The sequence below is a fragment of the Chiloscyllium plagiosum genome, unplaced genomic scaffold (genome assembly GCF_037043375.1).
Source record: "Chiloscyllium plagiosum isolate Xiang-an unplaced genomic scaffold, Cpla_swu_hap1 HiC_scaffold_12, whole genome shotgun sequence".
Classification (NCBI taxonomy): Eukaryota; Metazoa; Chordata; class Chondrichthyes; order Orectolobiformes; family Hemiscylliidae; genus Chiloscyllium; species Chiloscyllium plagiosum.
The window spans coordinates 22986911-23002352 of NW_028270150.1; the positions used below are offsets into that span (position 1 = coordinate 22986911).

The 15442-nt window shown below is 44.1% G+C and overlaps 1 protein-coding gene across 1 annotated transcript in view; it reads right to left on the bottom strand.

The window, feature by feature from the left end:
* LOC122555392 (calmodulin regulator protein PCP4-like) overlaps nt 1–15442 on the bottom strand; it is a 143403-nt gene that overhangs the window by 11937 nt on the left and 116024 nt on the right. The window contains exon 2 of the mRNA XM_043701362.2: nt 3856–3907. Within this exon, the coding sequence (XP_043557297.1) occupies nt 3856–3907 (52 nt within the window). The remainder of the gene's footprint in view (nt 1–3855; nt 3908–15442) is intronic.

A 15442-nucleotide genomic window follows, 5' to 3' on the forward strand; every position in this document is an offset into this window, starting at 1 on the left:
TAAGGTTTTTTTTCCACATTGAAACAGGCAAATGAAGGTGGAAAGTAAAGATGGGAGTCAAAGAGTCAAGACTAAAGCTTTTATTAACAAAAACAAAAGATGCAGTGGGGATCATCTTTGGGACATCACAGTGAAGTTGTAAATTGATCTTCCAAATTACTGAAGCCTCGTGTGAAATATTGATGGATTTTAAAGCTGCCTGATCAGCAGAAGCAGGATGATGCTACTCCCCGAGACTGCCTGAATCTCAGCACCTTCTTCATACCAACAGTGTCAGGCACACAAATTTTGCCCAGTTTCCACTGGCAGCTCGGTCTATTTGTGGGTGGGGGTTTGTTCTAAACTGGTTGATAAACATTGATTGCAATGATCATTGAACAACTCCATTATCATTATGTAATTTGTAAGCTGTTCTAGGATGGATGAAATGCACCTTGGTATTTGATGGGCTAGCAACTCTTTTCAAAATAATCTTCTTTTCAAAATTCATCCCAAATTGTGGACAGTACTGGTAAGGTCAATATTTATTGTCCATTTCCAATTGCCCATGAGAAGGTGCCCTTTCCAATGCTGTTATACCCTTAGGTAGGCTCAAGAATAGCACCTGATCTGCTGTGGAACCTAAGAGGTCAGATAATTCACACATAATTTCTGTTTAAAGATGATTGTAGAATCTTCAGCCTTTTCCTTTCCACTCATATGGTGGAGTCTGCAACCACTGAGGATGGACTGTCCACCTCCAGGCGGCAATTAAGAGTCAACCACATTGCTGTGAGTCTGGAATCACATAGAGCTCAGACCAGGTAAGGATGGCAACTTCTTTCCCTAAAGGGGATTAGTGAACCAGATGGGTTTTTCCAACAATGGATTCATGGTCATCGTTACACTCTTAATTCCAGATTTGATTTCCCCGTTGAATTCAAATTCAACCATCTGCTGCAACAGGATTCAAACCCAGGTACCCAGAATATGCTCTGGGTCTCTCGATTAGTAGTCCAACAACAATACCACTAAGCCATTGTCACCCCCTAGTCCTCCCCCATCGGGATTATTGGCCTTAGTGTAGAAACATGAGGTTGAGTAGAAGATTTACCATGACCACATTGAATCGTGGTGCAGGCTCAAAGGGCCAAATGGTTTACTCTTACATTTTATGTTCTCCTTTTTTTTAATTTGCCCTCTATCATTCTTGATCAATTTCTTGCGGGATTACTCAAGACTGTTTACTATCTTCACTGCTCTCTGAGGAAAGGAATTCCAAATGTTAACAATATGTGAGAGAAAACATTTCTCTTCAAGTCAGTCTTAAATAGAAGGCACTAACTTTTCAAACTGCATCCCAAACTTCTACAATCTCCCACAAGGAGAGCCATCCTCTCAGTATGCACCCTATTAATATGTTGAAACTATGGATTTCCATAAGATCACTTCTTATTCTTCTAAACTCTAATGGGTATTGGCCCAATATGTTCAACCTCGCCTTAATAAGATGGGCCTTCATTCTGGTAATCAATTAACTGAACCGTTTCTGAACTCTTTCTAATGCAATCATATATATTTTGCTTAATTAAGGAGACCCAAACTATATACAGTACTCCAGATATGGTTGAACCAAGGCAATACTTTTATTTTAATTTCCCCTTTCAATAAATGTTAACAACCTACCTGCTTTCCTAATCACTTTCTTTACCTGATGCCAGCAGGTAAAGGGACCACCCGTTCCCTCTGAATTGTAAAATTCTACAACCAAACATCATTCCTTGGCCCCCTCCCTCCCCATCCCCAACCACCCCCATTCTTATTATATTTTCTATTCTTCCAGGCAAAGTAAGCAAGTTTACATTTTCCAACATTGTACTTCATTTGCAAAATTTCTTCTCACTCACTTAAATCATCTACATTTCTTTGTATCTCTTTGTGTCCTTTTGATAATTTACAGGGGAGGCAATAACCTAGTGATATTATTATTGAACTTTTAATTAGACACACATGCTAGGGACCCAGGTTCGAATCCCACCATGGCAGACAGTGAAATGTGAATTCAATTTAAAGAAACATCTGAAATTAAGATGATCATGAACTGATTATCAATTGTTGGAAAGGCCCCTATGGCTCACTAATGTCCTTTAGGGAAGGAAACTGTCATCCTTACCTGGTCTGGCTTACATGTGGCTCCTGACCCACGGCAATGTGATTAGATTAGATTTTTAGATTTGGATTAGATTCCCGACAGTGTGGAAATGGGCCCTTCGGCCCAACCAGTTCACACCGACCCTCCGAAGAGTAACCCACCCAGACCCATTTCCCTCTGACTAATGCACCTAACACTATGGGCAATTTAGCATGGCCAATTCACCTGACCTGCACATCTTTGGACCTGGAGGACACCCACGCAGACATGGGCCGAGGCTGGAATCGAACCTGGGGCCATGGTGCTGTGAGGCAGCAGTGCTAACCACTGAGCCATTGTGCCACCTGCGGTTGACTCCTAACTGCCCTCAGAACAATTAGGTGTTAGCAGTAAATGATGACCTCACCTGTGACATCCTCATCCTGTGAATGAATAAAAAAAAACTTCCCTATCTATTTCTGAGTCATCATCAAATTAGGCTAGTGTTCATTAAGCACCTGCATCCAACTATTGATACAGATTGTAAATAACTGAGAACCTGACATTGATCCTTTGACACTCCACTAGTTATTGCCTGCTAACTTGAAAATTAGTCATTTATCCAACTCCCTAATTTTGTTAGCTGACAGATCGTTTTACCATATTAATATAAGCTTTGATGTGGCATCTGATCGCATATCCTTTGGAAATCCAAGAACACAACAATAGGTTCCCCTTTATCCAGATTAAAAGGCTCCAGTTAGGCAGTCAAACATGATTTTCACAAAGCCATGCTGATGCTTCCTGATATTCTGCATTTACTCCATAATAATAAATTCTTTGCACCCCTATGACAAATGCTTAGTAAACTGTAAGGGATATACTGGGCTATAAAGTTACAGCTTGTGGTTGATTGTATAATTCTGTTACTGTTAATGGCTTACAGTGCCTCATAATTACTAAGTTTTGAATGGCTAAATCTGTTTTGAATCCATCCTATTTAGAACAGTGACAGTGTCAAACCGAAGTTGGCGTCCACTACAAGATTGGACTTTACCTCTACAAGGATTCTGTAGAGGTCGTTCCTATCAATACAGTATGAAATAGATGGATGCATCCATCACTGCAAATTGATGAGAGGAAAATCTATTAGGGTTTTTCCACATGTTGGTTCACTCACCACCTGCAACAGGTCCTATCTGGAAGACATATCTTTCAGAATTTGGTCAGGTCAATTAGCAGTTGAGCTACTCTTCATAATGGGCATTGAAATTCCTCTTCCAAAGTACATTCTATGCCCTTGCTATCCTTCTAGCCCAGTGGCATTACTACCATCCTACCATACTCCATTTCGTTTGCTTTCAGACAATGTAACCGAGGAAACTCGATTATCTGAAAGACATGGGCGGGGAGTATTTTATCAGATAATCAAATGTTCAGATAATCAAATGTCAGATAACACAGTTTAACCAAGCATCGGGACCTTGCGATCTTGCTGGATAATCCGAAATTAGGATAATTGAATGCTGGATAATTGAGGTTCCTCTGTACTATGTCCGTGTAAACCATGAGAATTTGCTTTGTCAACATCTTAAATTATATTTGTCGCTTCAGTCTTCACTGAGTCTTCTGAAAATGATTGCTTCCCAAAATGAAATGAGGGAAAAAACTAAGCGTCCAAGATTTCTGAGCTTTTCTTTTTGTAATTCAGTTATCTAAGTCAATATAGAAATAAAAATAAATACCTTTTCCATCAGATGTCTTCTCTTTCCCATATTTTGCTCCAGTGTTTTTTCTCTGAAAAGAAAGGGAAATATTAATTTCCTTGCATTATTCAAAGGTCTGTTTTATCATTGGAACATCCTGTTAAGTACATTACGTACATAATTCTTTGACGTTTGCCTCACATATAGAGGTGGTTAAAAAGGTGTTTGGCATGCTTGCCTTCATTGCTCAGTGTGAGTTGGGAAGTCATGTTGAGATCGTACAAGACATTGGTGAGGCCTCTTCTGGAATAGCTCACCCAGTTACGGGAAGGATATTATCAAACTGCAGAGGGTTCAGAAGAGATTACCAAGATGTTGCCAAATATGAAAGGTTGAGTCATAAAGAAAGGCTGGATAAACTGGGACGTTTTTCGCTGGAGTATAGGAGGTTAAGAGGCGATCTGAAAGACGTTTATAAAATAATGAGGGTTTAGGTAGAGTTAAACGTAGTTGTCTTTTCCCTGGGGGCACATTTTTAATGTGAGAGGAGAGAGATTTAAAAGAGACATGAGAGGCAATTTCTTTGTATAGAAGGTGGTTTGCGCGTGGAATGCACTTCCTGAGGGAATGGTGGATGTGGGTACAATTACGATGTTTAAAACACATTTGGATAGGTACATGAACAGGAAGGGTTCGGAAGGATATGGGCCAGGAGCAGGCAGGTGAGACTAGTTTAGATTGGGATTATGCTCGGCATGGACTGGTTGGACCGAAACATCTGTTTCTGTGCTGTATGACTCTATGACTCTAAGTACCATTGCCTTTAAAAATCTGTTGTATCAGCCCCAGTGAGGATAGTTAAACAGTTGGACACTTCTGCAGATGTAGTCACTTCCATTACTTGGTTTGTCCCATTACAATGGCGCAAGGAAAGGTTAAAGAAATTAGTACTGTTCAAGACCTTGGAGAAAATTACTTTCTTTACATCAGGAGTAAAAGTGGGTTCAGAGGGAAACAAATAATTAGATCAGGGTTCAGAGTTTTACAGACAGTTCTTATTTTTAATCTATTCTTAAATCATAAATCTTAATAGTTGAGTAGAAACTCTCTATACAAACCTGCTACATTGCATATGCCTTCCCATCATTGGAGCCAACATGTAATTACTACATGACAGGTTTACACAAACAGACTCAGTTCAGTACCCGATAGCTCTGCTAAAATCTGCTGGAGTGTGTTTGTATCTGCAAGCTAGATACTGAATGCAATTCCAATAGTACTATTTGAAAACAACAATGCTGAACATAACAGACGGTCAGACAGCATCCATAGAGAGAGAGCAAGCTAATGTTTCGAGTCTAATGACTTCGTCAGAGCTCAAGTGAATTGTAGAGGAGACAGCATTTATGTGTAAAGAAGAGCTAAACTTTTTGACGGTAGGCATTCCTCAAAGAGATGTGACAGTCACCTCCAAATTTCACTTCAGCTCTGATGAAGAGTTATCTAGACTCAAAATGTTAACATGCTGTCTCTCCATGAATGCTGTCCTGATGCATTGCGATCTCCAGCATTTGGTGTTTTCAGTACAGATTCCAGTATCTGCAGTACTTTGCTCCTCCAATAGCATTGTACCTGGTAAAATAGCCTGCCAACTTTACAATAGCCCTCCTGATGAAGGGCTTTTGCCCGAAACATTGATTTTACTGCTCCTCGGATGCTGTCTGAACTACTGTGCTTTTCCAGCACCATTCTAATCTAGACTCTGCCAACTTTACAGTTCAAATCCTACTCACCATTTGAACTGCTGCAGCACGAGCTATTCTTGCTCACTTTCAGTCCTCTAGAACTTTCTGGCAACAATGAGTGAAACTGCACACAACTTTCCTTCTGTCTGAAAAATGGATTGGACACAAGACGAAGCTTTCTAAAGTATACTTTGGAGGATTATTTGATACTTTATCTAGGGCCTGTCTCATGATCATTGGTAGAGAATGCACCATCTCAGAATCTTTCTAGGAGAGGCAGTGAGGCACTGTTCTCAGTTAACATAATTTTTTATTGTGTATTGGAAATAAATACAGTGCCTTCCACACTCAATGCTGGCTGCAGCAAGTCCTTCCTCTGGAGAAGAGCCAAGCAGAACAAACTCAAAATAGTAGTGCAACAGGGCACAGAGCGTACATTTCAGGTGCAGTGCTGAACACTCGAATGCAGGAGGGACACAAGTAGAATCAGCGGTCCCTTTCCCTCAGGAGACTCTCCAAACAAGACATTAAAGAGGCAGTCGCTACCACAAGGGATGAACTCAGATTTCTTCAGTTTCCTCATTTCCCCTCCCCCCACCTTCTCTCAGTCAAATCCCTCGAACTCAGCACCGCCTTCCTAACCTGCAATCTTCTTCCTGACCTCTCCCCCCCCACCCCACTCCGGCCTATCACGCTCACCTTGACCTCCTTCCACCTATCGCATTTCCAACACCCCTCCCCCAAGTCCCTCCTCCCTACCTTTTATCTTAGCCTGCTGGACACACTTTCCTCATTCCTGAAGAAGGGCTTATGCCCGAAACGTCGATTCTCCTGTTCCTTGGATGCTGCCTGACCTGCTGCGTTTGTCCAGCAACACATTTTCAGCTACTCATATTGTTATCAATCAAGACTCATTATTCACAAACCTCACACACTTAGCACTGCTGAAGGCTCACATGCACATTCTAGAGCTTAATAGTACCAAACATTCAACTCTCTACCACTCAAACAATTGAACCATACTCACTGATACCCTTCCATTTCATTTACAGAAGAAAATAACTGCAGGATGTTATGTCAATGTGGCAGAGTATAGCATGGTTGCATGTACTATCCCCATTGAGGAATCAGCTTTCACCTTCACCTGTATGAGAGTTATTACTGAAATGATTGAACATGTAGGTATCTACGTCTGCTTCACTCATCATCTGAAATTTTTTTCTAGATGAAAGTGAGTACTGCAGCTGCTGGAGATTGGAACCAAAAGTGTGGTGCTGGAAAAGCATAACTGGTCAGGCAGCATCTTAATGAAGAACTTTTGCCCAAAATGTTGATTTTCCTGCTCCTCGGAGCACCACACTCTTGTTTTTTTTTCTAGAATCTTACCTTTTGTAATAAATCTGACAAAGACTCATCAGGAATTCAGACAACAATTTCATTTCTTATGAATTCTGAGTTTGAGGTGCCAAAATTGCATTTTCTACTCAGCTGCAGAGATCATCAATGTATAATCATCAATGGATCCCCTTGTATACTGAACTCTACCATTAAATCTTGCTCTTTCAAGAATTTGATTTGTTCTGAGATTAAAGTAATTGAGACTTTTAATATTGCTTCAAAAATATCTGCTGCTTTTCCCATATATTGGCAATGATAACTTTCTTATTCACCTGGAAGTGTATTAATTGTTCAGCTTCTGATTTAGCTGAGAATCTGTTCTGTTATTTTTTCACGCAGAGGGTGGTGAGTGTTAGGAATGAGCTGCGAGAGGATGTGGTGGAGGCTGGTACAATTACAACATTTAAAAGGCATCTGGATGGGTACATGATTAGGAAGGGTTTAGAGGGATATGGGCCAAGTGCTGGAAAATGGGATTAGGTTGGCTTGGGATACCTGGTCAACATGGATGAGTTGGACCGAATCATCTGTTTCCATGTTGTACATCTCTATGACTCTATCTTAGGAATTGTTTTCTCCAAGTCATCTGATTCTGTGTTAAATTGAACAATATCTGTAAATAAACCTTCCTGGTAATACTGTTTCTGATGCTATGCCTTCTTACTATGGGTGTTTATTTTTGTTGGTAAATGCTTTTTATTTTGCAGTAATCAGAGTGCTGCTTCTCTGTCCAAATGTTGTGTAATGTTTTCCTGGGTTTTGCAGCCAAGTAGAGGATTTCTTTCCACTAAATAGCAGCATTTCTATCTTTTTAGTAGATTCACCAGATGAATACTACTATTCACGACTTCAAGAAACAATTTGATTGCTTAATGATTTTACTGAATGAATTCCACTGCCTGTGGCTTAAATAAACAATTCCTTCTCTAATCACACAATTGCTGCTTCTTCATCTGATGAGGAAGCAATGCTCCGAAAACTAGTGCTTCCAAATAAACATGTTGCACTCTAACCTGGTATTGTGTGATTTTTAACTTTGTCCACCCCAGTCCAACACCGCCTCCTCCAAATCATGCTCTAATCATGACTTTACTGAACAACCCTCACTGTTCGCAGCCTCATTGGTTCAATCTCACTTGTGTAACTATATTTTTCTGCAAGATTCCACAGTCTTTGAATCTATTGATGTACTTTAATGGCTTGTTCATGGATAATTCCCATTCCCTGCAGTCTAACTAAGTGCTTCATATTGTTAATGTAGCTTACATGCAGGGTCTTCCACTATTTCTGCAGTCTTAATGAATTCCCCAGTGTCCTCCAAGGTTGCTTCGGCTTTCATGTCTCTTAGGCCCCAATCCTGGCTCTGTACTGTCCCTGGGCCTGTGATCTGGTTTAAATTGCTTTTGTGGCATTTTATTTCCTTTGCTGCAGCTTTGCCTCCTGGTGCCTACCTCCTGTGGCAGTGACATGCTTCTGACTAAAATTTTCTTTTACTTTCTACTTTCCCAACCTCTAGCACTGAGCCGATTGTTTCTGTGTCTCCCAGCTTTCATCTTACATTGGACTTTGTTGGTTTCTAAGTTGTCCCTTTCTCTCTTTCATTCTGGCTTTGTCACTTTCCCAGGCCTGCAATCTCTTCTTAACTTTTTTTAAATTCATTCACAGAATGAGGGTGTCACTGGCTAGGCCAGCATTTATTGCCCATCCCTCCTATTTGCCCAGAGGGCAGTTAAGAGTCAACCACATTGCTGTGTGCCTGGAGTCACATGTAAGCTAGAGGAGGCAAGGATGATTCCTTCCCTGAAGGACATGAATGAACCAGATGGGTTTTTCCTGACTATTATCAATGGATTCATGGTCATCATTAGACTCTTCATTCTGTTTTCTTTTAACTGAACTCAAATTCTACCATCTGCTGTGATGGGATTTGATTTCGGATCCCCAGAACATTACCTGGGTCTCTGGATTAACAGTCCAGTGATAATACCACTAGGCCATTGCCTCCCCTTACTGCTGAGGCCCTTGGTATCCTATGCCAAAGCCACACCTTGTCGTGCCCACTTGCAATGGTGCCAATGCTCGACCTAAGCTGGAAATTCTGCACTCATGACCCAGCCTGTAAATTGCACCATTCCTTAACCTTTCCCCTCATCCACGAGGACTTACTTTACTCGTGAGCTTCCGATATTCCTTCCCCAGCTGACTGAACTCTGACTGCAATTGCTCGTACAGACCATTGCCGCATGATGGTCTCTCTCTTGGAGTAATTCAGAATAATTAATTCTCCTTGTCCAAGACTCCCTTGCTGCAGCCCATTCCTTACTGGGTCTGGATTGCTTGTAGCATTAGCTACAGATTCTCACCATGAAATCTCACTGTTAGGATTTCTTCTGTCGGGTTCCTCAGTCTCCAGCTCCTTCAGCAGCTGACTCTACCTGAGCCGATGATGCAAAGTCTGAAAACGCTGTGAAAATTTTTCGACATCCACCACTCCCATTGAGCTGTATGAGGCAGCTGAATGAAGTTTGCCCAGCTGCTCACCATGACTGAACAAGAGTTGGATTATTGCACATGAGTAACTAGCCACAGGGGACACTTATGTAAGAAACATTGGTGTACATTGAAGGAGACTTGGATTCTAGACCTTGTTGTCTGAGATCCAAAACTGCTCAGCACAAAAGTCCATATTGCGTCATCATATCGGATTGTACAAATGACACTCTTCAGTATTAACTCTTTCCAATCCACATGCAATATTTCTCAGTCTGGAAGTGGGAGCCAATCCCATTGGCATACTGTACACCCAACAGTAAAAGTAAAGTTGCCATCATCTTACCAGACCGTAAGGCTGCTCTCCCATTAGAGAGAGATATAACTGAATATGTTTTAACCTGAGGGTCACCACATCTCAGGTGAGAGGAGAGGTTGAGATAAAAGTTCTTCATGGTAATCTCAGCCAATGCAGGATTATAAAACCATAAGACATAGGAACAGAAATTAGGCCATTTGGCCCATTGAATCTGCTCCACCATTCAATCATATCTGATAGGTTTTTCCCATTTTCTCCCCATAACCTTTGATCCCCTTCTGGGAGGAGAAAGTGAGGTCTGCAGATGCTGGAGATCAGAGCTGAAAATGTGTTGCTGGAGAAGCGCAGCAGGTCAGGCAGCATCCAGGGAACAGGAGAATCGACGTTTCGGGCATAAGCCCTTCTTCAGGAATCCCCTTGGCAATCAAGAACTTATCTACCTCTGTTTTAAATACACTCAATGACCTGGCCTCCACCATCTTCGGTGGCAATGAATTCCATAGATTCCCCACTCTCTGGCTGAAGAAGTTTCTCCTTATCTCCATTCTAAAAGGTCTGCCCTCTACTCTAAGGCTGTGCCCTTGGGTCCTTGTCTCTGTTGCCAAATGAAACCTCTTCCCAACATCTACTCCATTCAGACCATTCAAAATTCTGAAAGTTTCAAACAGACTGCCCCTCATTGTTCTAAACTCCATTGAGTGTAGTCCCAGAGTCCTCAAATGTTCCTCATATATTAAGCCTTTCATTTCTAGGCTCATTCTCATGAACCTCCTCTGGACCCACTTCAAGGCCAATACATCTTTCCTGAGGTGTGGGACCCAAAATTGCTCACAGTACTCTAAATGTGGTCTGACCAGAGTCTTGTAGAGCCTTAGAAGTACATCCCTGTTTTTATATCCTCGTGCTGCTCATGATGTCAAACTGCTGTTGTCACTCAGCATACAAACCAGCCATAAGGCGAACTGAGCTAACCATCACACCCCATCCCAGTAACTGCAAAGAAGGGTATCATAGAGGATGTCTCCACCCTTACTGCAACACATCAGAACAGAGGCTCAGACTGAACTTAAGTGTTTGCCATGTGAGATCAGGCTGCCACCATCATAGTTGCTCATACCGGAGTTCAAAGTGGTTTCCAGGGTCTCGAGAATTCAGCAATCTGTTCTCCATGGAAACAGTGTTACCTTTGAATGAAAGCAAAATACCAAGGATACTGGAAGTCTGAAGCAAACACAGAGAATGCTGGAAAAATTCAGCAGGTCTGGCAGCATCTGTGGAAATATCAACAGAGTTAACATTTCAAGTCAACTATGACTCTTGTTCAGAATGTGGGTCTTCCTGTCAGCCAGCCAGCAGCGATTGCTGCCTCACATGTCAGTGCGGTGCAATATGGTGCTGGATCATTCAGTGAGGTTGTCCACAGTCTTTGATACTGAAAGTCAGCAGCCATCTACCAGCCATTGGGATTGCAATCTCTATTATCATAGTAATCACTGTGGTGGCTGCCTCCTTTATTCGTCCAACTCTTTGTCCACTCTTCATCCTCCTCATTGAGACCCATAGATCTTGGATTCAAAAATTGGAAATATTTGTGATTGAAGTTGCCATGAACAGATTGTAGATGGTAGGAGCAATCTTGATGATGTTACAAATGAGAGACGGTTATATTTTAAGACGGTTATACGTTAATTTAGATTAGAACATAATATCCAGGGTGATGATGCTGTTCCTTTAACAAGGTTATGTTGTCTTTTCTTTTCAGAGGGATCATAAGCGTAGAGACTCCAGGAGGTCTAGCTTTTATAGGTTTTAGGGTCAATTTGATTACAGTTAACAGATATTGCCTCAAGCTAATGACTTTCAAGTTTTAAAAAAGAACACTTGTAAAATGAAAGGGGAATGGCCAGTTCTCCCAGCTCAGTGTTTCTCTAGTTTGGTTTGGTTTTAGCAGTCTGGTTGTTAAGAACAAGCAGTCAGTCAGTTTTCAGTCTTCTGGTCAAAGAAACAGTTACATAGAAGAAGGTATTCCATGCTAAATCTCTCTGAGTTCTCTCTCTCTCTCCTGTAAGACGTCTTGTTTGATTTTACCCTTTTTGGTAAGGGGTGTTTATGGGGATTGTTGCAGGAATTTGGAACAGCATCATTAAGTTGGAATAGTCTGTTGGGCTTTTGGATAGGTTAAGTTATTCTATAGGTAAAAACAATGACTGCAGATGCTGGAAACCAGATTCTGGATTAGTGGTGCTGGAAGAGCACAGCAGTTCAGGCAGCATCCAAGGAGCAGTAAAATCGATGTTTGGGGCAAAAGCCCTTCATCAGGAATAAAGGCAGAGAGCCTGAAGCGTGGAGAGATAAGCTAGAGGAGGGTGGGGGTGGGGAGAAAGTAGCATAGAATACAATGGGTGAGTGGGGGAAGGGATGAAGGTGATAGGTCAGGGAGGAGGGTGGAGTGGATAGGTGGAAAGGAGGATAGGCAGGTAGTACAGGTCATGGGGTCGGTGCTGAGCTGGAAGTTTGAAACTAGGGTGAGGTGGGGGAAGGGGAAATGAGGAAACTGTTGAAGTCCACATTGATGCCTTGGGGTTGAAGTGTTCCGAGGCGGAAGATGAGGCATTCTTCCTCCAGGTGTCTGGTGGTGAGAGAGCGGCGGCGAAGGAGGCCCAGGACCTCCATGTCCTCAGCAGAGTGGGAGGGGGAGTTGAAATTCTGGGCCACAGGGCGGTGTGGTTGATTGGTGCGGGTGTCCCGGAGATGTTCCCTAAAGCGCTCTGCTAGGAGGCGCCCAGTCTCCCCAATGTAGAGGAGACCGCATCGGGAGCAACGGATGCAGTAAATGATATTAGTGGATGTGCAGGTAAAACTTTGATGGATGTGGAAGGCTCCTTTAGGGCCTTGGATGGAGGTGAGGGAGGAGGTGTGGGCGCAGGTTTTACAATTCCTGCGGTGGCAGGGGAAGGTGCCAGGATGGGAGGGTGGGTTGTAGGGAGGCGTGGACCTGACCAAGTAGTCACGGAGGGAATGGTCTTTGCGGAAGGTGGAAAGGGGTGGGGAGGGAAATATATCCCTGGTGGTGGGGTCTGTTTGGAGGTGGCGGAAATGTCGGCGGATGATTTGGTTTATGCGAAGGTTGGTAGGGTGGAAGGTGAGCACCAGGGGCGTTCTGTCCTTGTTACAGTTGGAGGGGTGGGGTCTGAGGATGTATGTGCGGGATGTGGACGAGATGCGTTGGAGGGCATCTTTAACCACGTGGGAAGGGAAATTGTGGTCTCTAAAGAAGGAGGCCATCTGGTGTGTTCTGTGGTGGAACTGGTCCTCCTGGGAGCAGATATGGCGGAGGCGGAGGAATTGGGAATACGGGATGGCATTTTTGCAAGAGGTAGGGTGGGAAGAGGTGTAATCCAGGTAGCTGTGGGAGTCGGTGGGTTTGTAAAAAATGTCAGTGTCAAGTCGGTCGTCATTAATGGAGATGGAGAGGTCCAGGAAGGGGAGGGAGGTGTCAGAGATGGTCCAGGTAAATTTAAGGTCAGGGTGGAATGTGTTGGTGAAGTTGATAAATTTGCCCAACCTCCTCGCGGGAGCACGAGGTGGCGCCAATGCAGTCATCAATGTAGTGGAGGAAGAGGTGGGGAGTGGTGCCGGTGTAATTATGGAAGATCAACTGCTCCACGTAGCCAACAAAGAGACAGGCATTGCTGGGGCCCATACGTGTGCCCATGGCTACCCCTTTGGTCTGGAGGAAGTGGGAGGATTCAAAGGAGAAATTGTTAAGGGTGAGGACCAGTTCGGCCAAACGAATGAGAATATCAGTGGAAGGGTACTATTGGGGACGTTGCGAGAGGAAAAAATGGAGGGTTTTGAGGCCCTGGTCATGGCGGATGGAGGTGTAGAGGGATTGGATATCCATGGTGAAGATGAGGCATTGGGCGTCGGGAAAACAGAGGTCTTGGAGGAGATGGAGGGCGTGGATGGTGTCTCGAACGTATGTGGGGAGTTCCTGGACTAGGGGGGATAGGACAGTGTCGAGGTAGGTAGAGATGAGTTCAGTGGGGCAGGAGCATGCTGAGACAATGGGTCAGCCAGGGTGGTCAGGTTTGTGGATGTTGGGAAGGAGGTAGAACCTGGCAGTGCGGGGTTCCCGGACTATGAGGTTGGAAGCTGTGGGTGGGAGATCTCCTGAGGTGATGAGGTTCTATATGGTTTGGGAGATGATGGTTTGGTGATGGGGGGGTGGGGTCATGGTCGAGGGGGCAGTAGGAAGAGGTGTCCTCGAGTTGGCGTTTGGCTTCAGCGGTGTTGAGGTCAGTGCGCCAGACTACCACTGTGCCCCCTTTATCTGCTAGCTTGATGGTGAGGTTGGAATTTGAGCAGAGGGATTGGAGGGCTGCACGTTGTGAGGGTGAGAGATTGGAGTGGGTGAGGGGGGTCGATAGGTTGAGGCGGTTAATGTCCCGGCGGCAGTTGGAAATGAAGAGGTCGAGGGCAGGTAATAGGTCAGTGTGGGGTGTCCAGGTGGATGCAGTGTGTTGGAGGTGGGCGAAGGGGTCCTCGGAAGGTGGGCAGGAGTCCTGATTGTGAAAGTAAGCTCAGAGGCGGAGGCGGCGGAAGAAGTGTTCGACGTCACGGCGTGTATTAAATTCATTGATGCGTGGACAAAGGGGGATGAAGGTGAGTCCTTTGCTGAGGACTGATCGTTCGTCCTCGGTGAGGGGAAGGTCTGGAGGGATGGTGAAAACTCGGCAGGACTGGGAGCTGGGACCTGGTGTGGGTGTCGACCTGGGAATGGGGGCGGAGCCGGTAACTGGAGTGGGTGTGATGGTGGGGGGAATGGGGGTGGAGTCATGAGCAGGGGTGGTGTTCCCCTTAGGGTTCTGGGGGCCATGAATGGTGACAGTGGGATCTGTGGGGGCCGTGTCAGCAGAATGCAGGTGAGTGGCGTTGGTGGGGGCGGAAGTGGTGGCAGACACGGCAGTAGGGGTGGCGGAAGTCACTGAGCGATGATGTGAGGGGCAGAAGTGATGTCACGTGTGGTGCATGAGGAATTGTGAGGGGCGGAAGTGGTTGTGGGAGTGGCCATGATGGGGGCGGAAGTGACATAATCAATCAGTGTGGGGGTGGCAGCTGCACCAGCCGCATGGCTAATGGCGTCCAAGTAGTTCCAGAGGCCGGGGGAATCTTCTGGAATGTTTGAGGAGCGCTGGTTATGGAGGTTATTCTATAATCTAAATTATTCTATAATCTGTTCTCTTTCGTTTGTGTTTCATTCGGTAATCTTGCAAATAAATTCTGTTTTGTTTAAAACTAAGTGCTTGGGCTAGTTGCATCAGTCCTGGAATATCCACTCTACACCTGCTTAAAGCAACTCACAAAGTTAGGGTCCAGGCGACTTTCTTAAAACGTTTTGAGGGGGGTCTGGTCTAGTCCACAACACCCAAAATGGGACTTAGTAATCTGAACTCTAGCCATGTGATTTGGTTTCCATGGGGACAGAGGTCTTAATTGAAACACCATTGAAACATTTCACCGGTTGGTATAAAAGAAGACAAGTGGTTTAGTTGAACACAGACATGCAGTCTCAGTCAGACAAGAGCGGAAGACTGAACAACTGTTGAAGATTGTTGGTGAGAATGGGTTTGGAAATCTATTTGAAGAGTTGTCCTCATCGGCTCTTAAAGAC